The following is a 27,482-nucleotide window of genomic DNA, read 5'->3' on the forward strand; positions in this document are numbered from 1 at the left end:
AGGAGTCCTTCACCTACATTAATATAGCTAAACAACAATATTTTATAAGGCAAATTTCATTTCCATTTTTTGAGACCAACAGGAGCATCTAGCATTCATCCCCTATAGGGTGAGCTCAGTTATTTTTTATTTGCCTTATTGACAACTTGTACAGCAGGATTTGCACAGAGCCTGCATTTTCACTTGCAGCCATCATTCCTTGGTTAGTTTAGGAGCGCCAGTGTGTTACCTCTTATATTTTCTCTCAACAATATTTTATGATTCCCTATTCTTTGCCTAAACTGATACTGCCTATGACGGAGGTTGGCACCCTAGTATAGTCAGATTGGTGCCCCCGCTCATCGGCGCCTGTCCACATTTTATAGAAGAAGTATCCAGGCTCCTCTCTTCTTGTCCTACTACATGCACTGCTGACCCCATTCCCTCACACCTACTCCAGTTTCTCTCTCCATTTGTCACTACTCACCCAACTAAACTCTTCAATCTCTCCCTCTCCTTTGGTATCTTCCCCTCCTCCTGCACACACTACCATTACTCCATTGTTAAAAAAAAACCTTTGGACCCATCCTGCACAAATAACTACAGACCAGTCCCCTCCAATCTCCCTTTCATGTCTAAACTCTAAACTCTAAACTCTTGGAGCGCCTGGTCTACTCCTGTCTTACCCATTACTTGTCCACTCACTCTCTCTTAGATCCATCACAGTCCGGCTTCTGCCTCACACTTTCTACAGCAACTGCACTCATCAAAGTGACCAATGACCTTTTAACAGCAAACATAATGGTGAATACTCTCTGTTCTTTCTTCTTGACCTTTCTGCAGCTTCCGACACTGTTGACCACCATCTCCTACTCTCTATGCTGCAATCACTAGGCATAAAGGACTGCTCTTTCCTGGTTCTCTTCCTATCCTTCTGACCCCTTCTTCAGGGTACGTTCGCTGGCTCCACTTCGTCTCCTCTTCCTCTCACTATTGGGGTCCCTCAGGGATCAGTCCCTGACCCTCCTCTCTCTACATGGACCCAATTGGACAGACCATCAACAAATTTGGCTTTCAGTGCCATCTTTACGATAATGACACACAACTATTCATCCCTTGACCTTACTCCCGCTGTACTACAGAACACCAGTGACTGTCTGTTCACTGTTTCCAACATGTCCGCCCTCAAACTGAAACTCAACCTTTGCAAAACTGAACTTCTTTTGCTATCGCAATCTACTAACCTTTCTAAATCTGACATCTTCCTCTTCGTGGGTGGCACCACAATAGCGCCCAGACAGCAGGCGCACTGTCTAGGTTTTATGTTTGACACTAATCTTTCCTTCACCTCCTATATACAATCTCTTTCCTGCTTTTGTTGCTTGCATCTGAAGAACATATCTAGAATCTGCCCCTTTCTCACCATGGAATCAAAAACCCTCACTGTTGCCCTGATCCACTCACGCCTTGACAACTGTAATTCACTATTAATCAGCCTCCCCCTCACTCGACTTTCCCCTCTCTAGTCCATCCTTAATGCAGCAGCCAGGATCATCTATCTGGCTGATCGGTACTTGGACACCTCCTGTCTCTGCCATTTATTGCACTGGCTGCCCATACATTATAGTATCCAATTTAAAATGCTTGTTCTCACCCACAAAGCTCTCCACAGTGGGCATCCCCCTACATGTCTTCTCTCTTTTCTGTTTATCGGCCTACCTGCTCATTACGCTCCACAAGCGACTTTCGACTAACATCCACAGTAATCCATACCTCTCACTACCGGCTCCAAGACTTCTCCGAGTTGCACCAATTCTCTGGAATGCTCTACCCAAGAAATTAGGACTAACCACAACTTACACAGTTTTAGATGCTCCCTAAAACACATCTGTTTAGGGTGGCCTATTTCTCTCAACATAATTCTCCATCAGACTCCGCCACACCCAAAAGCACTACTAATATTGGCTGGTGACTACCTCAGCCAGTCTTTATCCCCCATTCAGCTCCAATAGACTTTGTCCACAGCACCTTCGCTGATATGTACAGTATATATATGGTTAATTTTGGAGTATTCTCAATTTAATCGAGGTTGGACTATTCCTCTAAGTTCCTTAAGATTACACCGGGGCATGAGGGGAATATTTGGTTGGGAGATAGAAATAGGAATACATATTCGTAAGATTGTAAACCGCTGTGCTGATCTGCTGGCGAGCCTGTACATTGCACTCATTTAATTAATCCAGTTTTCCAGGGTATAACCAGGTAACGGGCGGCCAGTTCAGACAGGCACATCAACAGGTAAATTTGCGTAGCGAATACAGTAGGTACAGTTCTCTTGGGTGCCGAGATGTTCAGCACAGGGGATACAGTCTTCTGGCAAAATGTTTGTATGATGTGTTTTCCTTGTGTGTTTATCAAAGCCGAGTAGAAATATCTTCATTACCAAGTAAAATAGCTACGGAGAGCGGACTGTGTGGAAATTGGTTCTTTTCTAACCCGTGACTCCGCTGTATCTTGAAGTACCTCCTTGGTGCATGATTTACATCAATATGACCCCTACTGTTTTGACATTGTATATCACCTGAGAAAATTACCTAAGAAAATATAATACTACCTCATCCTCATCCCAGCTGTACAGGTTCCACCATGAGACATCTCTTGCTCTCTGCCTCTTCCAGAGCTCCAAGAATATAGTAGCTGAAGCGAAACACATAGATCATAATAAATCTTTACATAAAAAAAAATCACGCATTTTTTTCTTCAGGTACAAGGGAGAGCATGAATAAAGAAAAAAGTTTCCATATACAACAGATGAATGTCGGCTGAACCCAACCAGATTTTGGCGTGCCAATCCAGATGATCATTTATTGTATAAAAGGGTTTCCTAAATCTCCCACGATGGGAGATAATAAGGTAGGTTGTCTGGCTGTGACTTATTCCCCATTGAGAATACATGCATACTTGACTACGCAGAGAGGTTATGTATATGGGAAGTATAGCCTCCTATTGAATGATGAATTATCTCTCCTTGTATCTTGCGGCACATTAGGAAGTGATCACTTTATATTATCCATTGAGACTTTGGGCTGTTATACCCATTTGATTAATATTGGCGGAACCCGCATGTCCGATTTGGACTGTCAATCCGCTCTCGATTTGATCATTCAATTATCTTTACTTAGCTCTTATTGGAAGGTGTGATATTAGTTTACTCCTGTTCTAATATGGGCCCCATTATCTGTTCACATTGCAGAATTTTCACACAAATCAATTTATAGTGATTTTCTTACCCCACACTGCCATTATCATAGCAAAGAAAACTGTGCCCTCGTTGTCAAATAAATGAGTAACCTGCACATTAAAGAAAAAAAATAATTAACAAAAAATGTCTTGACCCAAATGTAAATTTCTTTTAAAATAATAATAATTTTAAAAAAATCACCAGTAAATTTAAGTTTTTGATAAACAGTATCAGTTTTTAAAATGTTAATAAAAAATCTTTTAAAGTGGACCTGTCATCGGATTTCACAATACAATGTGTAAACATTATTCATCAACTCTTAGGATGCATTTACTCTGGCCTATAATCGAAACTAGAATTTTTGATTATTGGCTTCTCTTTAGAGACTGCCAATCACTTGCAAAAATGCTCATTTGTTGGGTGGAATGATTTCTAATCTTGCTTAAAGATCATCGTATTCAGCAACACATCATCCTGTGTAATTAGAACATGTGCTACCAAGAACAAGGATATTCAATGTGCATAGAAATATTGTTTTGTGCTCATGTTAGTGCGGTCACCCTGTCTAAGCAGGCTATTATAAGACTGCTGATTGGCTTGCATGTAGCCGATCATTAGTATTTTAATGGCCACGATGGGGCTGTACAATTGCACCCTTAGACTTGAGGTGGTTAGCGTATTTACTTATAAAATGCTTTGCTAGAAAGGCTGTATAATCCCCATGATCTAGATAGAGCTGGACTTATATCAGTAGCTTATTTTAATATTTGTGAAAGTCTTTCTGCCTCTGAGGAGTATGCAGCTATTCTTACATTGATTTTCAACGCACCAACCACATCCAGTCTGGGATATTCATTTATTAATGTCTGTCTGTTGACAGATCTTCCTTAACCCCTTAACGACCGGCGATATGCCTTTTGATGGAGGCAGTTAAGCTTACTTAATCCACGGCACTGAAAAATAAGTGCATAGAACCCCCAGTGTTGGAAAATCTTCGCGGTCTCTGCTACCGGGGCTACCTGAGACCCCGGAGAACATAATTCGGGTCAGTTTTTACTATCCTGTCTCGTGATCACAAAAAAGTCCAGTTTTCCATTAATTTCCCTCTCCTGATATGATCTAGCATACCAGAGGAGAGAAAAAAATGGGGTCCCCCGACCCCCCCTGCTACCACATCATCTTTGGATCCTTCTGCTCTGTCCCATGGCCCTCCACGTCATCTTCCTGGAAAAAATGGCGGGCGCATAAGCTGTGCGCCTGCCAGGATCTGAAGGCTAGTACCTGGCAACAATAGGATATTTTTCCTATTGGTTCATTTTCATCACTGTGATAGACCCTATGTGATAAAAAAAATTAAAAAATTAAATCAACACCCCCTTTGTCACCCCCTTAGTTAGGTAAAAATAATAAAATATTTTTTATTTTTTCCATTCTTTGCAGATGGGGTTAGAGCTGGAATTAGAGCTGGGGTTAGGGTTGTATTGGGGTTAGGGATGTGTTAGGGTTGGAGTTAGAATTGGGGTTTTCCACTGTTTAGGCACATCAGGGGGTATCCAAACGCAACATGGTGCCCGACATCAATTCCAGTCAATTTTGTGTTAAAAAAGTCAAATGGTGCTCCCTCTCTTCTGAGCCCTGCCATGCGCACAAACAGTAGATTTCCCCCACATATGGGGTATTATTGTACTCAGGAGAAATTGCACAACAAATGCTGTGGTCCATTTTCTCCTGATACTCTTGTGAAAGTAAATAAAAGTCTGTGTCCAACGTAAATTTTTTGTGAAAAAAATAACGTTAATTTTTTCCCCACGTTGCTTTAGTTCTCGAAAAGCATCTGAAGGGTTAATAAACTTCTTGAATGTGGTTTTAAGCACCTGGGAGTGCAGTTTTTATAATGGTGTCACTTTTGGGTATTTTCTGTTATATAGACCCCTCAAAGTCACTTCAAATGTGAGGTGGTCCCTCAAAAAAATTGTTTTGTAAATTTTGTTAGAAAAATGAGAAATCGCTGGTCAACTTTTAACCCTTATAACTTCATAACAAAAAAAATATGTTTCCAAAATTGTGCTGATGTAAAGTAGACATTTGGGAAATGTTATTTATTAACTGTTTTGTGCGATATGACTCTCTGATTTAAGGGCACAAAAATTAAGTTTGAAAATTGCTAAATTTTCGCCAAACTTCTGTTTTTTGCCATAGAAAAACGCAAGTCTTATCAAAGACATTTTACCACTAACATGAAGCACAATGTGTCACGAAAAAAAAACAATCTCAGAATCAGTGGACTACGTTGAAGCGTTTCAGAACTATAACCTCATAAAGTGACAGTGGTCAGAACTATAAAAATTGGCTTGGTAATTAAGGTCAAAATTGGCTCGGTCACTAAGGAGTTAATAATTTCATAGTTACATCAAATTAAAAAAAAACCACCAATTTGGCCATCACTGGATGTCAATCAAAGGTGATTTGCAGAAGTAAGGGAGGATGTATTGGAAAAGACTAGTGCGTTGTTTTTGTCTCTTTGCTTAACTTTGATAAGTATCAGTGGAGAGAACTATGTGCAGCCACCTCTCTATTGGAGTTAGCAGGGAATGCTGCCTATACTAAAGGATAGTTCTCATTTCTTTAATGTTTAAAATTGCAGTGGGTTTGTAAGAACAAGGTACTCTGAAATTTAACGTTATTAATACCGTATACATGATGTGAAAACTTTCTTAATGAATGGAGCAGAGATTAAATAGCAAACACACAATTTACACTATCCATATTTTATCTAAAATGGGCTGAGATGCAGTACATTACAGAGAAACACAGCAGTATCTGCTAAAACGTAAAAGTGGAACATCAGTGTCCTCTCATTCTCATTATTGGTGGGGTGGCTGTTCCAGTAGAATGATCTGCACCGATCACATTGTAGTGAAACATTATTGGGAAATACCATCGATTTTTAGTTAAGTTATGAAACCGTTTTTGTATTGGCACATTATACGTAATGCTCCAGAATTTACTGGATCTCTGTTGCTAGCCATCAGGCTATCATATGACATGTGTCATACATTTGTCATGTTCACTTTAAAACATCTTATTAGGAATAATGTGTAACGAATATGGATATCTGTAGATATTAGTATAAAAGATCTCTGGCCAGTGTGGAAGTATGGAACATGTCAATGCAATGGGCTTGTGAATTCATGTAAGTTACAAACCATATAATAGATGGACACTTGCTGAACGTTCAGATCTTACCTTTGCGTACGTACAAGTGTCAGATAATGGCCAGTATGGGCAATTCTGATCACAGAGAGGACACATCAATGTTGTGTTCGCCGTGCAAATCTCTTGACTAGAGGCAATAAGAGAATACGATGGGTTTACTGCACTGTATAAATGGCTGTTCAACTATCCATTAGATTTGCAGTTGCTTAGCCCAGATGATATAGCGTGAAAATTAACAATAAATGTCTTGCACCAAGAGAGTCTGGCCTGCCAGGATCAAGCCAAGTTATGAGATCATAGTAAATATCCAGTTGTTTGATATCTTATTGGAGTGATCTGATGTTATACGTGATTATTGGGCAGTTAAGGAGATCCCAGAGTGCAAGATTTTCTCTAGAATCAAAGACATACTGTAGATGATAAATCAAGAGGTAGTAGGTAGAAGGAATAACAAGTGCAGAGCTTGACGATAGTGATAGGGTCCCAAAAATCCCTTGTGTGAATGGAGCTTTGGTGAGCATGGGCAACCACTGATAAATTTACTCTCTATGAAGTGATGGTCACACATGCTCACTACCGTTATTTTCACAAAAGGAACTTTGGGCCCCAACACTCAGGACTGGTGTGTGTGTGTGTGTGTGTCAGCAGATGGACCTCCAGCAATAAAATATTTGCTGTCTATCTTGTGAATAAGTGATAACTGTTCCTCAGAGGACAACCCCTTTCAAGAGTACCTGTCACAATCTGGGGTTGATAACATAATTACAACTGCTACCATTCGATATTAGCTTGGTAAAATACGCAGTGGGTTAGTGCACAGAGAGGAGAGCCGAGGAAGGTTTTGGGATCCCGCACTACGGAATTTTGCTACTAAGTTGGGTCTTTTAGAGGGACAGTAGAGACGCTTGAGACCTTTTCTGTTTATAGGTGATAATTAGAAGATCCCCAATCTGGGGCTGGCCATTCTTTTCTTTATAAAAAGGACAGCCCCAGACTGATAATAGGCTCCTTTTAAATACAAAAATAACATTATACAATTTTAACAGATCAGATTCTAATTCCATGGTCACACATTCAGTATTTGGTAAGTTTTTTACCTCAGTATTTGTAAGCCAAAACCAGAAGTGGGTGATAAATACAGAAGTGGTGACGTGTTTCTATTATACAGTTATATGAAAAAGTTTGGGCACCCCTATTAATCTTAAGCTTAGTGTTTTATAAAAATTGTTTTTTTTGCAACAGCTATTTCAGTTTCATATATCTAATAACTGTTGGACACAGTAATGTTTCTGCCTTGAAATGAGGTTTATTGTACTAACAGAAAATGTGCAATCTGCATTCAAACAAAATTTGACAGGTGCATAAGTATGGGCACCCTTATCATTTTCTTGTTTTAAATACTCCTACCTACTTTTTACTGACTTACTAAAGCACTTTTTTGGTTTTGTAACCTCATTGAGCTTTGAACTTCATAGCCAGGTGTATGCAATCATGAGAAAAGCTACTTAAAGTGGCCACCTGCAAGTTGTTCTCCTGTTTGAATCTCCTCTGAAGAGTGGCATCATGGGCTCCTCAAAACAACTGTCAAATGATCTGAAAACAAAGATTATTCAAAATAGTTGTTCAGGGGAAGGATACAAAAAGCTGTCTAAGAGATTTAACCTGTCAATTTCCACTGTGAGGAACATAGTAAGGAAATGGAAGAACACAGGTACAGTTCTTGTTAAGGCCAGAAGTGGCAGGCCAAGAAAAACATCAGAAAGGCAGAGAAGAATGGTGAGATCAGTCAAGGACAATCCTCAGACCACCTCCAGAGAGCTCCAGCATCAACTTGCTGCAGAGGGTGTCACTGTGCATCGGTCAACTATACAACACACTTTGCACAAGGAGAAGCTGTATGGGAGAGTGATGCGAAAGAAGCCATTTCTGCAAGCACGCCACAAACAGAGTCGGCTGAGGTATGCAAAAGCACATTTGGAGAAGCCAATTTATTTTTGGAAGAAGGTCCTGTGGACTGATGAAACCAAGATTGAGTTGTTTGGTCATACAAAAAGGCATTATGCATGGTGGCAAAAAAACACAGCATTCCAAGAAAAACACTTGCTACCCACAGTAAAATTTGGTGGAGGTTCCATCATGCTTTGGGGCTGTGTGGCCAATGCCGGCACCGGGAATCTTGTTAAAGTTGAGGGACGCATGGATTCCTCTCGGTATCAGCAGATTCTTGACAATAATGCTCATGAATCAGTAACAAAGTTGAAGTTACGCAGGGGATGGATCTTTCAGCAAGAGAATGATCCAACACTGCTCCAAATCTACTCAGGCATTCATGCAGAGGAATAATTACACTGTTCTGGAATGGCCATCCCAGTCCCCAGACCTGAATATCATTGAACATCTGTGGGATCATTTGAAGAGGGCTGTCCATGCTCGGTGACCATCAAACTTAACTGAACTGGAATTGTTTTGTAAAAGAGGAATGGTCAAAAATACCTTCATCCAGGATCCAGGAACTCATTAAAAGCTACAGGAAGCGAGTAGAGGCTGTTATTTTTGCAAAAGGAGGATCTACTAAATATTAATGTCACTTTTCTGGTGAGGTGCCCATACTTATGCACCTGTCAAATTTTGTTTGAATGCAGATTGCACATTTTCTGTTAGTACAATAAACCTCATTTCAAGGCAGAAACATTACTGTGTCCAACAGTTATTAGATATATGAAACTGAAATAGCTGTTGCAAAGAAAAACAATTTTTTTAAAACATTAAGCTTAAGATTAATAGGGGTGCCCAAACTTTTTCATATAACTGTACTTTTCCTCTGATTGTTCCTCTCCTGGTTGCGGCTTACAAATACTGAGGTAAAAATCTCACCTAATACAGAACGTGGCCTTACAATTATAGTTTAATTTTAGTTGTCAATAATTTGAACAATTATGTGTGCAAAGAACCCCATTGCAGGCAGATAAGGTGTCGCGCTTCTAGAACCCCCAGTGTTCTGCTGTAATCTGCCGCACCATCACTGGAGAAACTGAACATTACACATTTCCCATTGAACGCAATGGAATAATCATATAATGCATGGACATGTGGGTCCTCCACAGTAATGACTGCTCTTGATAGTGAACATTTGTATAAGATGATATAGATAGTCTAAAATGCTAGCAATAAAGCAAGTACTGACTGACTACTGAGTTTTAGAAATGTGCCACCCCTTACATCATATAGTAGGAGTACTGTTGTAGTGAAAAAGAAACCCCCGAGAAAAATGTTGAATACTTATGGTATGTGCAGACGTTCAGTAATTGGCAACGCTTTGGACGAAGCACATGTCCGCTGCGTCCAAAGCGCTGCAGTCTATTGAACGCAGGTGAATCCGTATGTGTTCATTGAACCTTGTGTAATCACGGTCCAACATATTGTACTGGTGAAATTTATCTTGTGGAGACTTGCGCCTCCATAAGATAAATCGACATGCTACGATCTGGAAAGAGGCACCGCGTGTCCGGCTTCGCATGTGATCTGCGGGTGTTGGTGCACGCACAGTCGGCATGGGATTTCTTGAAATCCCATCCACTATGCTGTAACATCTGGATGCTGCGGGTTGCGGATGTACGCAGCGTCCAACCTGCAGCATTTACTGACCGTGAGAACATAACCCAAAGTAGCTAAACATTGAGGAAAGCAGGCTTCCTTCTACAGCAGCAAGAATCCATATTCTTGCATCCATCCCGTAAATATCACTTTAATGAACCACGTCTATGCCTTCACAGACACTGCTAAGACTTTAGTTTGATATAAATGTAAAACAAATGTCAGTGAGCCTTACCTGATTTTGCTGGAATTGAAATGCACAAACCCATAAAAAAAGACCGCTACTCCGATAAGAGCTGCAGGACCCAGCATGAGGGTGTACCACCCAAGCCATGCAAAATATAGCGCCACCTTCTCTCCAAAATATTCTCTGCAAAAGAAAGGTTCCACTTTAAATCAACATGACACGAGAACTAAAGGCAATATAAAGCAAAGTAAGGTTGTATATCATACATGTACATATGTTCTGTGTTTTTGAGAAATTATGGCAAAAGTCATAATGCATACCGATATATTGTAACGCTATGCAATCGTTAAGTAATACGGAACCATAATACGGCGATCATAAAAGTGTGTGTCTGATTAACTATGGAGAAATTATTTTTCTGATGGTTTTAATAGGAATAAAATAGGAAAAAATTGGACCTTGTATTGCAACATTATCAACTTGTATTTGAAATATATTTCCATAATTCTGCGCTGTACTTGTTGCAATATTCTTTGTGGTAGCCCTGTGTTGGTCACTCCTTGGACAACCCTTTCTTACAATGCTGTTTCCCTTGTTTAAATAAAAAAATCCTCCACTTCAGCATCTGTGCCATTCTGATTGGTTCCAAATTTATTTTGCCTTAGGACAACGATGCCAAACATACAGCCAAGGTCAATAAGAACTGTCCACAGTGTAAAAAAAACCCAAAAAACAAGGAGTTCTGGATATGGCCCCCTAAAATCCTTGATCTCAGCATCAACTGAGTCTGTCTGGGATTACATGAAGAGACAAAAGGATTTCCACAAGTGACATCTACAGAAGTTCTGAGGTTAATTTTCTAAGATGTTTGGAACAACCTTCCTGCCCAAAGCCTTAAAAAACTGCGTGTGAGTGACAAGTACCTAGAAGAATTGATGCTTTGATGTGGTTTTGAAGTCAAAGGGGCGGTCACAGCAAATATTGATTTAATATAAATTTTTCTTTTGTTCCTTTACGTTCTATTTTGTGAATCGATAAAAATAAACTATTAGCACCCCTATTTTTGAGAGCATTCTTGCTTTGCAGCATTTTTCCACAACTGTTTATAACTTTAGCACAGTAATATTTTGGTGGGCAAAGTAAACCAGGGAGACTGGCTATTAGTGGAGCAGCATTATATATATATTTTGGATAGTTTAAATGCTAGGAAAATGGGGTAAGCACTGTATTTTTCATATATTATACAATGCAATTAATAATAATGGTGTTTGTGAGACTGCAATGATGATGTGAAGATAATACATAACACCCTCAAATTACCTGATCTGTGGCACTGGCTGCCTGTAAATGACATCCCGCCATCTTGCCCATTTTTCCTTTAGATTTTTACCAGTTGTTTCTTCAAGCTGTAAAATAGAGAGAAATAAATGATGCACCTTAATACAGAGAGAGGTTAGAGAGGGCCAGTTACGACTCCTGACATGTCTTTTATATAAAAATTCTGGAGCATCTTTTGTTAGAACTCTGTTGTGCTGTTCGTCTGGTTTTCCTTCTAGAAATGTGCTACCAACTTGCAGCGCCCCAGAGTCCTGGTCGTTGCAGTACTGATGCTCCGCCGCTAAGGGGGGTGTTGGTACGTCTGATTGCACTAAAGGAGTTCACCTGACCAGGTATCACACACACTACACTTCACACTCCGGCCACCAGGGGGAGTGGTTCTATCTAGTAGGCCACTCCTCACACTCTGGTAAAACTGGGGGTTGGACAAGAAGACAGGGAGAAGCAACTGGGAGAAGTTAGAGAGAGGACCTGTCAGGGATGGGATCCTGGCAGACTCCTAAGTAAAGACAAGAAGTAAGAAACGGGAATACAGCAAAGAGGCGAGAGAACCAGAAGCAGTCGTGCTGTAAGATCGAGGCAACATCCTTCTGAGGCGCAAATAATCGGTGGCCGGAACGCCGAGCAAGTAAGAGACTACAAGTATTACTTCAAACCACGTCCGGACAGCCAATTATAGGTTGGCTGTCTCACTTAAACACCTAAGCAGACAACGGAGGCAGCTGTGGGAGAGGGGCGACTCTAGGGTCCCGGAAGAACTCCAGGCCTACCCCGTCATACGGGTGCATCCTAACCATATCACCTGGGGGACGGAGAGAACGAATATCAGAGACAGACACAGCAGTTGTGAGGACTATCCCTGGGTGCTCAGCAGGGAAGGACTACAACACACAGGCGCTAGAAGGTAGACACTGATTCCCACCTGTTAAGGGAACTCCGAATGTGCCATCGGACCGGCCAGTCTCAGACAGCCTTGTTAACAGTGCTCTGGATTGAGTACCTTGAGACCTTCAGTAAAGAGGTAAAGAGACTGCACCCCTGTGTCCTCGTTATTCACCGCGGCTTGCACCACACCACAACATCATCGCATTCTCAACTTCCTCTGGACGCCCCTCAGCAGGGTCACGGACCGGGCCTAGCCACCGTGACTAGAGAGAGCCCCTATAAATATATATATATCCAGGCGGCTTCCCTTCCCCAGGTATGACCTTTTAAGCTCTGACACAATATATGCAAATAGCACTATATGCACTCACAAGCTACTGGTGCATTCTCCTCTAGTGCCTATGTAAGAAACTGTCTAACACTGGGTCTACTATACCTATGACGCATATAAGGTAATTACTACAGAAGGGGGTTACCCTAATATGACAACCTGTGATAACCACAAAAATGGGTATTTATATATACCTTTTTCTCCCCTGCCGCTATTATCCCACAGCTCTGAAGCATCTTGCCTCATATATTGAATCACCTCTGCAATCGTTAGTAGCAGTCATTGACTGTGAGTATAACCCCATTTAGTCTTAGTCATAACATCAGAGACCCTTATTATACAACTATAAAACTTTATCTTCTCTCTATGCTACACTAGGCATCATGCATGATCTGCATTCTAAATAAGGACACGTCTGACACACTATAAGGCACAGCACGGTATGTGTGTTTTCTCTATTAATCACGCAATGTATCGAGCGAGAATGTATAAGTGTATACCCTCTGCAATACTATACTTATGATATAATTATGATTCTGGCTTTTGTTAAACTCTTGTGGAAAGCTGTATATACTTTGGTTTATATGTTTTTTTGTTTTGCACATTGTATTTTATGAGTTTCTTTCTTTCAAATGTTGTAGTGACTGATGAAAGCTCGATAAGAGCTGAAACGTTTCCAGTGCTACCTTAGTACCAATAAATCTATCAGATTTAAGTTGAGTGCGAGACTTTTTTACAATTTACTATATGAAAAAGTTTGGGCACCCCTATTAATCTTAAGCTTAATGTTTTATAAAAATTGTTTTTTTTTGCAACAGCTATTTCAGTTTCATATATCTAATAACTGTTGGACACAGTAATGCTTCTGCCTTGAAATGAGGTTTATTGTACTAACAGAAAATGTGCAATCTGCATTCAAACAAAATTTGACAGGTGCATAAGTATGGGCACCTCACCAGAAAAGTGACATTAATATTTAGTAGATCCTCCTTTTGCAAAAATAACAGCCTCTAGTCGCTTCCTGTAGCTTTTAATGAGTTCCTGGATGACGGTATTTTTGACCATTCCTCTTTACAAAACAATTCCAGTTCAGTTAAGTTTGATGGACGCCGAGCATGGACAGCCCTCTTCAAATGATCCCACAGATGTTCAATGATATTCAGGTCTGGGGACTGGGATGGCTATTCCAGAACAGTGTAATTGTTCCTCTGCATGAATGCCTGAGTAGATTTGGAGCGGTGTTTTGGATCATTGTCTTACTGAAAGATCCATCCCCTGCGTAACTTCAACGTTGTCACTGATTCATGAACATTATTGTCAAGAATCTGCTGATACTGAGAGGAATCCATGCGTCCCTCAACTTTAACAAGATTCCTGGTGTAGGCATTGGCCACACAGCCCCAAAGCATGATGGAACCTCCACCAAATTTTACTGTGGGTAGCAAGTGTTTTTCTTGGAATGCTGTGTTTTTTTACCACCATGCATAACACCTTTTTGTATGACCAAACAACTCAATCTTGGTTTCATCAGTCCACAGGACCTTCTTCCAAAACGAAATTAGCTTCTCCAAAGGTGCTTTTGCATACCTCAGCTGACTCTATTTGTGGCGTGCTTGCAGAAACGGCTTCTTTCGCATCACTCTCCCATACAGCTTCTCCTTGTGCAAAATGCGTTGTATAGTTGACCGATGCACAGTGACACCATCTGCAGCAAGTTGATGCTGCAGCTCTCTGGAGGTGGTCTGAGGATTGTCCATGACTGATCTCACCATTCTTCTCTGCCTTTCTGATGTTTTTTTTGGCCTGCCACTTCTGGCCTTAACAAGAACTGTACCTGTGTTCTTCCATTTCCTTACTATGTTCCTCACAGTGGAAATTGACAGGTTAAATCTCTTAGACAGCTTTTTGTATCCTTCCCCTGAACAACTATTTTGAATAATCTTTGTTTTCAGATCATTTGACAGTTGTTTTGAGGAGCCCATGATGCCACTCTTCAGAGGAGATTCAAACAGGAGAACAACTTGCAGGTGACCACTTTAAGTAGCTTTTCTCATGATTGCATACACCTGGCTATGAAGTTCAAAGCTCAATGAGGTCACAAAACCAAAAAAAGTGCTTTAGTAAGTCAGTAAAAAGTAGGTAGCAGTATATAAAACAAGAAAATGATAAGGGTGCACATACTTATGCACCTGTCAAATTTTGTTTGAGTGCAGATTGCACATTTTCTGTTAGTACAATAAACATTTCAAGGCAGAAACATTACTGTGTCCAACAGTTATTAGACATATGAAACTTAAATAGCTGTTGCAAAAAAAACTATTTTTATAAAATATTAAGCTTAAGATTAATAGGGGTGCCCAAACTTTTTCATATAACTGTATATTAAACTGTGTCCAATCATCCCTTTATACTTTTTGTTATCCTTGCATCCAATCAACCGTCCTTCCATTTACTCATCTTTCCAGCTTACATTACTCACTACATAGGTTCTATAATTTTTCATATTCCTGTTAACAAATTTGAAAACAAAAAGTTTCATTGACTGTAGGGGAGAGAAGTTTTTTTTCCAACAAATTGCACACTGCAGACCAGCTGGCCACTTCTCGTGTGTAGCTATAGAAAGGAGGATTTGGCCCAAGGAGCGTGACTGCTTGTAACAAATGGTCAACTCTCCCAACCAAGGACAGGAAGACACCTTCTAAATTATAAAAATTATATTATTAGATTAGATTAAGCACATATTACAGGGAATCTGAACAGCCGTTTTGCATGCCTTAAATGTTTCCCCAGTAATAGGCTATATACAGAAGAGAACTTGATCTCCTCGTATTGAGCAAAGCTTGCTGGAAGAAAATATTGACACTAATCTAAAATTAAAAAACGGTTTTAAAATGAAATCCAAAAGTTTGCCAGTTTAATACAATTCATAAATACACCAGGGTGCAGTCTTATAGTAAAAGAACACCCTACACAATTATTACTCTAATATTGTCTCATTCCCCACATTCTGAACAAATTGAGTAAATATCTGTAATTATTATTAGACCTGCTTATTATTATCCAACCTGTACTTTGAGGTGAGTGATCCTTTAATGGACCTACTGCAATCTCTGTCTAATCCCTCCCATCAGAAAGTCTCATACAAGCAAGCCATTAAAAAGAAAGTAACAAGAGCTTGCAGGTCCTGTAAAACACCAACTACACAGCCTTAGGCCAGAGTCAGATGAGGATATGAAAAATTGTCTGAATTTCATCCATAAAACTCAGTCGATTTTCATTAATGTTGTCATCCATGTGACATCGGTTTTATGACATCAACGTTTAAAAGGTACATTACCAAAATATAATTTCCTAGGTTAATAAAAGCAATGTATCTGTAAAAATTGGATGCTACACAGATGATCTGTATGGAATCCCATTGTGCACTGATAGACTGGAAAAGGTTATGCTCATCCGATACACCAAAGAGAATAGATCTTTTATCACACACAAATGGTTATTATGACTAAAAACCAAGGAGTTTAAAGTTTCAAAACGTGTAATAACGCCCATGTCTTATTGACCTTTTGCCTAATCTTTTTATGAAATGTACACCGATGAAGATGGTTTTAACAATTTTGGAATAAACATTGATTTTATCCATTCACGGGTGCTGGATGCCCTACAATTTTATAGGTGATTCTTATCCAATGCGCAAAATAGAATAGGGCATGCTGTGATCTTTTTTACATGGAAACTCATTCTGTGTGAAAAAAATGTCATCTGAACATCCCTATTGAATCATATTATTCAGTGTGGTGTCCTAAAGGCGATTTTACATTTCAGTTGCCTTGCTGAACTTTCATTCACCATTGAAATTCTAATTGTGGCTTCAAGCTAAGAATTATTGGGATTTGGGTCAATACAACTGGGTATGAATGACCAGCACAAATCATCATTTATGTATTTTTTTTTAAATTGTGGTAAGTTTTGCGTAAGGTTAGGTTCCCACTGTGCGGCTTGTTACAAATCTGTCCGGGTATCCCGGGCTCTGCTTCCTTCACCTTGGTTTGATGCCCTCTGCTGTGCTCTGCATCGGGTTTTCAGGTTGCCAGCATGGCTCAGTGACATCATCTCCCTAATCTTATTTAAAGCCTATTAGGACACACACACCTGTGTATTAGGATTGAGCCTTTAGACTTCTGCTTTGTGTGCTCTACCTTCTGTGCATACTGTGCTTTAACTTGCTTCCAGCCCTGCTTTGTTTCACTTAATCCTTTCTGCTGCTCTTGAAATTTTTGAGTGTTAAGTCCTCTTCCCCTGCTTGCTGCACCAACATCTGAGGTCCATGTGTCCACCTGGACTTGAGGCTTAGAGGATCCAGCTCACCATGTGAGCCTAAACACGCTGCTGCATGTGGCCATTAGCTATGCCCACTATCAGCCACCAAAGAATACATGAATTTGTTGTAACAATGAAGTGTTCCTGCAAACTTGTGCACTTGTCCATCCCTGCTGGTGGCTGTGTATACCGTGTATGTAGCACAACTTTAAACGCTGGTGTGACCGGTCTTATATGTCTGTGCCGCAGACCATGCGCACATTGTGAAGTCTCCAGGACAACCTCTTTAAAAGGGAACCTAAGTGGTAGATATACCTTATGTGCAACTTGTGTAGGTGTATAAGAGCTCAGTAAATAATAGGGTATAATGTACACTAATACTAATAGTATATAGTGTAGTCTACTGTCTATTACATGACATGTGTAACACTTGCATTGGGAACTAAGTGTACAGAGACATTCACAGCAGCAGACTTTAATGCTTCTTTTGTTGCACTGTCCTGGACTGCAACTCCTAGCAGACTTTCCTCCTCTTTACATCCTGTACGAGGAGGAATAGTAGAGGAAGATGAGCAAGTTGGAGAAGTAGGGAAGTAGCTTGGTGCAAGGACATGTGTGCGATACCCCATTGCAGACGGGTGAGAGCCTGATGTTAGAGAACAGAGGCAAAGAGTGAGTGCTGACAGTTTAGCAGCTCAGTGTGTAAGGGGAAAAGACAATCCTGGAGCTGAAGCACGTCTTCAGACCAGCCAGGTTACCAGATGTTCACCAAGCTTGATTTTGCTGTCAATGACAATAAACATGTACAGTTACATTCATAGTTTGATTTGATCCCTGTGTTCATAAAGTAACTATGGGTAGACCAGAGGATTAATTTTTTAAAGAATCTTCTTAAAAGGGTTTCTGTCACCTTCCCCAGTTCCCCCAAACTACCCTATGTCTTTATTCAACCCTTAATATACTTTCAAATAAGTCTCTTTTGGTGGTTAATTGCTTTGTCCCACACCATAAAATCATTTTTATAAGTTGGCCTCGGATAATTAGAGGGTGACTGTTGTGAATTCTGTTCTCGGGCTCCCTCCTGTGGTCATGAGTGGTATTGTGTGAGTTCTGTTCTTGGGCTCCCTCTGGTGGCCTTTAGTGCTTACTGCGGGTCTGTAGCTGGAATCCAGCTGCCTCGTTTTCTGCTAGTCTGGCCTCTATTTAACTCCACCTGGACCTTCACTTTTTGCCTGCTGTCGTTGTATTCAGTACTGGTTCTGATCTCTCTGGACTTTCCTTGTGACCTGTCTCCTCCTGAGAAGCTAAGTCTTGCTAGTTCATGTTTGCTCATTATTTCCTTGAAAATGTTTCTCTGTATATGAGAAGTTCTGTCCAGCTGGCTTATATGTAATATTCTCGCTTGCTGGAAGTTCTGGGGTGCAGAGTTGCGCCCCTCACATCGTGAGTCGGTGTGGGGGTTCTTGTAATCTTTGCGTGGATTATTTTTGATAGCATTTTATACTGACCGCACAGATCCCTTGCTGTCTTTTCACTATTTAGTGTTAGCGGGCCTCATTTGCTAAAAACCTGTTTTCATTTCTACGTTTGTGTTTTCCCCTTAACTCACGTTATTATTTGTGGGGGCTGTCTAAAACTTTGGGGTGATTTCTCTGAGGCAAGTGAGGCTTTGCTTTCTCTCTAGGGGTAGCTAGTTTCTCAGGCTGTGACGAGGCGTCTAGGAGTTTAGGTAACGCTCCACGGCTGCCTATATTGTGTATTGATAGAATCAGGGTTGCGGTCAGTATAGCTCCCACATCCCCAGAGCTTGTCCTAAGGATTTCTGTTACTTAGCAGGTCAGTTTGCGATCCTTGCCACCAGGATCATAACAGGTGACTAATCATTGGGCATTGTTGTCTACAGACTGATCGGCCAACTAATCATGTTATCGTGCCCCTGTGGGCGAGACTGTTATGACTTACAAGAGTGGGGTCAATGCTGGCTCTTTGAAAGTCTGTGCCTCCCTGACAATGTGAAGTAAGTCGGGTTCACAATTCCAAGCTTCATTGGTGCACTGCACATGCCCAGGGAGGCATATATAATTTATAAAACAAATAAAAACAATTATAAAACATAAAAAGCCCTACAGAGACTCACAGCATGTAATGGGAACGTGGTTTCAAAAGCTCCAACTTTTATTAAATCATCCAAGGTCTCTGAAAAACAGAAAGACATCCCGATCAGTAGAGCAATTGATATAGGAAGCATTTAAAATGAAAACCATTATGCATTAATTACAGTGTGTGTGAACCTGGCCTCAGAGGAAAACAGATGAAATGTTAAAATTAAAGGCACATTCAGACGTCCGTGCAAATCAGTCTGAGATCGGAGCACAATGCATGGACTGGCCGCAGGTCTCCCGACTCCCAGCTTGAGAGCCTTATTTACATGTTATTTTAAATATATTTTTAATTAGAAAATATGGATTATATCTATTTTCAAGAGACTGAAGTGTCATAGATTAACCATTTTATCAACATGTTACATCAATGATTTATAGTCATTCCATTAAGCAAATCCAATATAAGGTCCAAATTTTATAACACTGGACTAGATGTAGAGAGTAACATGCAATTTTGGAGAACGTTTGATGGTTCAGATGTAGCAGAGCCAAGTTTGGTAGTACATGTGTTTCTTTTGTCCACTGTAATAAGTTATCATTTACATTAGTTATTGTGTTTACGCCAGTTGTGGACATTTAAAATCCATCCATCCGACATTCATTAACTGAAGTAAGAGAAAATGGGAAGAAACTTTTTCTCAAGGTAGACACCAAAAGATGTTTTGCCTACCTGAAAATATTCCAATTTTTATAAAGTGGTGCCTTTTTGATTGTCATAAATTTTGCCAGTGTGGGTAATTATCAGCCATTAACCCCTTCACCCTCCAACCTGTTTTCACCTTCCGGGCCAGGCCACATTTTACAATTCTAACTAGTGTCATTTAACGTGGGTGGATCGCCCCCACGTGTAGGGCAATGGGGTACTCGGTACCGGGTCTATCTCTCTCGGTTCTGGGGATGTCACGGTGGCCCGACCCAGTCCGTGGCCCTTCTGAGGGGCGTCCAATTAAATGTGTAGTTGGTTGTACGGTGTTCGTGACGCCACCTGTGGTATTCGGTCAGGGTGAACGACGCTGCTAGGGGACCGCTGGGGTGATAGAATGGCAGCTAGATGGTGTACCTTCCCACAGGTGAAGTATGTCCCCAGGGCTTCCCAGATGTGTAGGTGGTGATGGTGGACGTCGTAAGGCGCAATTAATAACGAGGACACAAAGGTTGCAGTCTCTTTACCTTTTACTGAAGACTTCAGAGTCCACAGTCCAGAGTACCGTTCACAGGGCAGGCCGAGTCCGGCCGGTCCGAAGGCACATCCAGAGTTCCCTTATCCAAGTGGAAATCAGAAGCCTTCCTACTAGCACCTGTGTGTTGTAGTACCTCCCTGAGCACCACGGGATAGTCCTCACAACTTTCATGGATGTTTCTGATGTTCTCTCTCTCTCTGTCCCCCAGATGATATGGATAGGACAACCCGTATGACGGGGTAGGCCTGGAGCTATTTTATAGGGACCCTAGTGATGCCCCTCTCCCACAATTTGCCTCCGTGTCTTCATAGGTATTAAGGTCGGGCAGCCAACTTGGAATCAACTGTCCTGCCGGTCTCTGAAGTAATGCGTAGAGCCTATTACTCCCTCGGTGTTCTGGCCACCGGCTACACGCCTCAGAAGGAGGCTGCCGATCTTGGGGCAGAGCTCCTCCCGGTTTTATCTCCTTGTGATGTGACTTCGTTTGTCACTCTCCACAATATACTTCGCTTTGTGTCCTTTCTTAGGATGCTGCCGCAGCTCCGTAACGTTCCATCTCGTGCTTGGTCTCTGCCAGGATCCCACCCCTGACAGGGACCCTCTGTCTGCAGCTCAGATGTTCCTCTTTTCCCCCTGTCTGCCTGACAGGTCCTCTGTGGGTCAAACCCAGGTAGCTTCTGCCTAACTTCCTATCCAACCCACCAGTTTTACCCGTGTGTGAGGAGTGGCCTAATAGATAGAAGCAAGGCTCCCCCTGGTGGACTGGAGTGTGAAGTGTAGTGTGTGACTGTGATACATGGCAAGGTGAACTCCTTTAGTACCATCAGACGTAATATCACTCCCCCTGGTGGAAGAGCGACATTACTGCAACGACATTACTGCAACGACCAGGACTCTGGGGCGCTGCACTGGAATAACTCTGGAACGCTTTGATATATCCCAGTGATTCTGCAATATTTTTTGTGACTTACTATATTTTATGTTACTAGTAAATTTAGGTTGATCTATTTTGTGTTTACTTGTGAAGATATTGGAATTTTGGTGAAAATTTAGAAAATGTCACAATTTTCAAACTTTTAATTTGTATGCTTTTAAACCAGAGAGCTATGTCAAACAAAAATAACAACATTTAACACATGTCTACATTACATCACCATCATTTTTGAAACAATGTTTTTTCTTTGGAAGTTAGAAGGGTAAAAAGTTGATCCGCAATTTCTCATTTTTCCAACAAAATTTACAAAATCATTTCTAACGGACCACATCACATTTGAAGTGACTTGGAGAGGCATATGTAAGAGAAAATACCCAAAAGTGACACTGTTTTAAAACCTGCACCCCTTAAAGTGCTCAAAACCACATTCAAGAAGTTTATTAACTCTTTAGGTGTTTCACAAGAATTAAAGCAATGTGGCAGGAAAAAAATGAAAGCTTTTTTTCACAAAATGTTGTGATGGGATGTATTGAGCATTTTAAATCCACAGAATTGTGTAACATTGGGCTGCGGAAATGAAAACTTCTCCTGAACGTGGAAATACCCCATATGTGGCTGTAGAGTACTGTTCAGCCACATGACATAGCTCAGGAGAGTAAGAGCACCAATTGATTTTTGCAGTGCAGGTTTTTCTAGAATAATTTGTGTACTCCATTTGCAGAGAATCTGATGTGCCTAAACAGTGGAAACCCACCTCTCATGTGACCCCTTATTGGAATTTACATACACCCCTCTGGGAATTAATCTATGGGTGTAGTGTTTTCCAGAAAAACACACGCAGTGGAAGGTGCAGAGTGAAAATATGCATTTGTAGTGCCCAGTACATTGTAGTGCCCAGCTTGTGCTTCTGGAGCTATGCGTTTGTAAATTAAATTGTCTCTCCTCACTAGGTTATTACAGTTATATGAAAAAGTTTGGGCACCCCTATTAATCTTAAGCTTAATGTTTTATAAAAATTATTTTTTTCGCAACAGCTATTTCAGTTTCATATATCTAATAACTGTTGGACACAGTAATGTTTCTGCCTTGAAATGAGGTTTATTGTACTAACAGAAAATGTGCAATCTGCATTCAAACAAAGTTTAACAGGTGCATAAGTATGGGCACCCTTATCATTTTCTTGTTTTAAATACTCCTACCTACTTTTTACTGACTTACTAAAGCACTTTTTTTGGTTTAGTAACCTCATTGAGCTTTGAACTTCATAGTCAGGTGTATGCAATCATGAGAAAAGCTACTTAAAGGGCCACTTGCAAGTTGTTCTCCTGTTTGAATCTCCTCTGAAGAGTGGCATCATGGGCTCCTCAAAACAACTGTCAAATGATCTGAAAACAAAGATTATTCAACATAGTTGTTCAGGGGAAGGATACAAAAAGCTGTCTCAGATTTAACCTGTCAATTTCCACTGTGAGGAACATAGTAAGGAAATGGAAGAACACAGGTACAGTTCTTGTTAAGGCCAGAAGTGGCAGGCCAAGAAAACATCAGAAAGGCAGAGAAGAAGAATGGTGAGATCAGTCAAGGACAATCCTCAGACCACCTCCAGAGAGCTGCAGCATCAACTTGCTGCAGATGGTGTCACTGTGCATCGGTCAACTATACAACGCACTTTGCACAAGGAGAAGCTGTATGGGAGAGTGATGCGGAAGAAGCCGTTTCTGCAAGCACGCCACAAACAGAGTCAGCTGAGGTATGCAAAAGCACATTTGGAGAAGCCAATTTCTTTTTGGAAGAAGGTCCTGTGGACTGATGAAACCAAGATTGAGCTGTTTGGTCATACAAAAAGGCGTTATGCATGGCGGCAAAAAAACACAGCATTCCAAGAAAAACACTTGCTACCCACAGTAAAATTTGATGGAGGTTCCATCATGCTTTGGGGCTGTGTGGCCAATGCCGGCACCGGGAATCTTGTTAAACTTGAGGGATGCATGGATTCCTCTCAGTATCAGCAGATTCTTGACAATAATGTTCATGAATCAGTGACAAAGTTGAAGTTACGCAGGGGATGGATCGTTCAGCAAGACAATGATCCAAAACACCGCTCCAAATCTACTCAGGCATTCATGCAGAAGAACAATTACACTGTTCTGGAATGGCCATCCCAGTCCCCAGACCTGAATATCATTGAACATCTGTGGGATCATTTGAAGAGGGCTGTCCATGCTTGGCGACCATCAAACTTAACTGAACTGGAATTGTTTTGTAAAGAGGAATGGTCAAAAATACCTTCATCCAGGATCCAGGAACTCATTAAAAGCTGCAGGAAGCAACTAGAGGCTGTTATTTTTGCAAAAGGAGAATCTACTAAATATTAATGTCACTTTTCTGGTGAGGTGCCCATACTTATGCACCTGTCAAATTTTGTTTGAATGCAGATTGCACATTTTCTGTTAGTACAATAAACCTCATTTCAAGGCAGAAACATTACTGTGTCCAACAGTTATTAGATATATGACACTGAAATAGCTGTTGCAAAAAAAAAAAACAATTTTTATAAAAAATGAAATTTAAGATTAATAGGGGTGCCCAAACTTTTTCATATAACTGTATCAAACATGTCAATGCTAACTGTGGTTTAGGCACATCTTGGGGCTCAGAATCAAGAGTGGCATTTGAATTTAAGAGAGCAGATTTTGCTAGATTTCTCTTAGTGTGAGCCATGTCATTTTTCCAAAATCTTTGTGCTACCATTAACTTGAACACTCCCTATATTTCTGTTAACAGGTGACGAACCAGAGGCGGGACTTGTTTTTGGTGGGTTGAGTTGAAGCTTTTAGTGGGGGAATTTTGTGGTAGAGAACATGTTGGATCAGTTCACGTTTATCCTGCACTCAACGCTGAGCACTTACATCAGGATTTCTATGCAGATATCAAACACGTGATTCAGATTAAATCCTTGACTGATCCATTCCCTAATGAGAGAGCAGAGTTACTCCAGACTCTGTTTAGCGGTGTCCGGCTTTTCAGAGGTGCACAAAACTGTGTCCTACCGCACTTTTGTGCACGCCTTAAATGCTACCTAAAAAAAGGGACAACACCAGATCATATGCCAGACGACATCCAAAGTGTCTCCATCTGCCTCTTTAATAGGGAATCTTGCTCTGGAAGTTCTGGCTGAATCATGTATTTCAGAGATTTACAGTGGGTAAGGAAAATATTCAAACCCCTTTAAATTTCTCACTCTTTGTTTCATTGCAGCCATTTGCTAAATTCAAAAAAGTTCGTTTTTTCACATTAATATACACTCTGCACCACATCTTGGCTGGAAAAAAAACAAACAGAAATGTAGTAAATTTATTAAAAAAGAAAAACTGAAATATCACATGGTCATAAGTATTCAGACCCTTTGCTCAGTATTGAGTAGAAGCACCTTTTGAACTAGTACAGCGATGAGTCTTCTTGGGAATGAAGCAACACGTTTTTCATACCTGGATTTCGGAATCCTCTGCCATTCTTCCTTGCAGATCCTCTCCAGATCTAAAGGGTTATGAATACTTTCCGTACCCACTGTACATGTAAACCCCAATGTAACCACTTAGCGTAGCGAGCAAGATAAATGGGCACCGAGCCTTACTGTGATCTTTGTGCGGCAGAATGAACAAATCAAAAGCGGGTCAATAATTGGTTTTTATTCATTTTTTACGCTGTTCTATGTGCTATGTACTTGATTAGACGACTTTATTCTTTGCATCAGTGTGATACCAGATTCATATATTTTTTATGTTTGGCTGCTATCACACACTAAGAAATGCTATTTGTTTTTTTTACCAAAAAAAAAGCTTTTTGCATCATCATATTTTGAAAGCTATAATTGTTCTATATTTCTGCCAACAGAGTCATGTGAATACTGTACTTGCTTTTTTGTATGAGTCGACATTTTTATTGGTATCATATTCGGGCACACATTATTCGTTCACTTTCTATTCTGATTTATGGAGGCAAAGGAATTGTTTAGTGTTTTTTTTTAGACTGTTACACATGTGGTAAAAGGCAGCTTTATTCTTCAGGTCAGTACGATTACAGCGATACCAGATTTCTTTCATGTTTTTGCAGTTTTGCACAATAAAAACTATTTTAGGTAATTGTTTTTGCATCTCTATATTCCAAAAGCTATAGCTTTTTTATTTCTCCACTGATAAAGCTGTATAGTGGCTTTTTTTTACGGGATGATCTTTTCAGAGAAACCATTTATATTTACATTTGACTTTTTAAACTCGTTTTGATCCACTTTTTTTTATCAAACTGCTGAACACGCATAGTTTTTGCCACAATTTTATTATTACGTTGTTCACTAAAGGGGTTAAATAATGTGACAATTTGTAGATCGGGTCGTTCCACACACAGCAATACCAAATATATACACTTTTTTTGGTTTGTTTTTGCTCTTAAATAAAATATTTGTATTTATTGATAGAATATTTGTTTCTTTTTTTTTTTCTTTTTTTGATTTTTTTTTTTTTTAAATAATTCCAATTGTTTTTTTTTTTTTTTAACTTAGTCCCTCTATGAGACAAACTTTTATTACTCTGATCGCTGGTATACTGCATTGCAATACCTGTCAGTGAGACACAAACAGAATGTCTTTAAAACCAAAAAACAGTAAAAAGTATGTCACTGCACTAAATGGATATATAATAACAAACAAACAAACAAAAAAAAATAGCAGGAGGACGGCAGAAGCCAAAATAGGTTGAGGACACCGAAAATAGCAAACAATTAAAAATCAAAGATGCTATAAAAAAGTGAGAAGTAGTTACAGCTTGGTCTAATAGGCACGCCAAAGCTGGCTGACCTGGAGGTCATTAGGTGACCTCGGTTTGCCATGGAAACGATCGGAAGCCCGCAATGACGTCGCGCGGGTGCCGATTGTGAAGGACAGGTAGCCCTTTCCCTCTCCCAAATGACGCATTCGCTATTAATTGCAGCATTTAGGTAGCTATAGACCCTGCGGTGGGGCGGTGCGGGCACCACTCTGAGCCGTGGGAGCCAGGGATCAGCTATCACTTAAGCCACTGGAGATTACTGCTGAACTAGTGTCTTGCAATCAATCAAATCTATAATGTTGGTGTTCATAAGGGTAATACAGAACTCTCGCCCCCACTAATTGCCTAAAAGTCCATAGAAATTTAGCACTAGCCCTACCTTCAATGTGCTCTTGGCTAAGAACCATAGATATAAAGTAACTGCTGACATTATTCCAAAAATTGAAAAGGTGTGTGTTATATATTTAGGACAGCTGAAAAAAAAAACCCACACAAGGCCATCAATTTCGACTGAGAGATGGGGGATGACAAAGGCCTTGGAGTATGGGAATAACCAGTAGAAAAGCAGAGGGTAAGGTTCTAGATGTTAAATATGTGTCAGTAATGTAAGCTGTGCCAGTAACACTAGGTTACTTGGAGGGTTTAATGTGACTGGATTTTGGGCCTGTTTTTTGAGTAACTAAAAGAACCTTGACTTGGAAAAGTCGATCCTATGATCTAGTCTGGGGTTTAAAGGCCTATTAACACCAGCTGGGTCAGCTCAGCATGTGGTTTGTGTTGAACCCAGAGAAAGGCAAGCCTGCTGGCTAGTCTGCTCTGCAAAGGGAGGTGTTTGTTTGGTGAACGCGTTTCAGGCTATGTTCACACGCTGCGGATTTTTCTGCGGATCCGCAGCGGTTTCCCATGAGTTTACAGTACAATGTAAACCTATGGGAAACCAAATCCGCAGTGCACATGCTGCGGAAAAAACCGTGTGGAAACACAGCGGTTTATTTTCCGCAGCATGTCAATTCTTTGTGTGGATTCCACTGCGGGTTTGCACCTGCTCCAATAGAAATCTGCAGGTGAAAACCCGCAGAGGATACCGCAAAAGAAACCGCGATAAATCCGCAGTAAAAACCGCAGTGGTTTTTCACTGCGGATTTATCAAAAACGCTGCGGAAAATTCCGCAATGGAATCCGCAGCGTGTGCACATGGCCTAATACAAGTGTGTGCCGCTACTGGAAATACTCAGGTTGGTGAGGCTGCTACGTTTATGTTGTTTCAGTCTGCCTGAAGAAAAGGACTGTG

General features: G+C 40.6%; 1 protein-coding gene and 1 long non-coding RNA gene across 3 annotated transcripts in view; one reads left to right on the forward strand and one right to left on the reverse strand.

Annotated features, from left to right (window-relative positions):
* The window catches only part of ANO9 (anoctamin 9), a 112,166-nt gene that overhangs the window by 31,500 nt on the left and 53,184 nt on the right, over window positions 1-27,482 (reverse strand). For both annotated transcript variants that reach the window (XM_077287862.1, XM_077287861.1), the window contains exons 6-11: window positions 19,229-19,287; window positions 11,538-11,623; window positions 10,266-10,400; window positions 6,467-6,563; window positions 3,270-3,330; window positions 2,594-2,676 (exon numbers count right to left, since the gene is read on the reverse strand). In XM_077287862.1, the coding sequence (XP_077143977.1) occupies window positions 2,594-2,676; window positions 3,270-3,330; window positions 6,467-6,563; window positions 10,266-10,400; window positions 11,538-11,623; window positions 19,229-19,287 (521 nt within the window). The remainder of the gene's footprint in view (window positions 1-2,593; window positions 2,677-3,269; window positions 3,331-6,466; window positions 6,564-10,265; window positions 10,401-11,537; window positions 11,624-19,228; window positions 19,288-27,482) is intronic.
* On the forward strand, window positions 12,760-13,287 carry LOC143806882 (uncharacterized). Its single transcript, XR_013221584.1, has 3 exons — window positions 12,760-12,892; window positions 12,997-13,059; window positions 13,150-13,287. It is a non-coding gene; the product is annotated as an uncharacterized LOC143806882 (long non-coding RNA).

This window comes from Ranitomeya variabilis, chromosome 2 (genome assembly GCF_051348905.1).
Source record: "Ranitomeya variabilis isolate aRanVar5 chromosome 2, aRanVar5.hap1, whole genome shotgun sequence".
In the NCBI taxonomy this organism is placed as follows: domain Eukaryota; kingdom Metazoa; phylum Chordata; class Amphibia; order Anura; family Dendrobatidae; genus Ranitomeya; species Ranitomeya variabilis.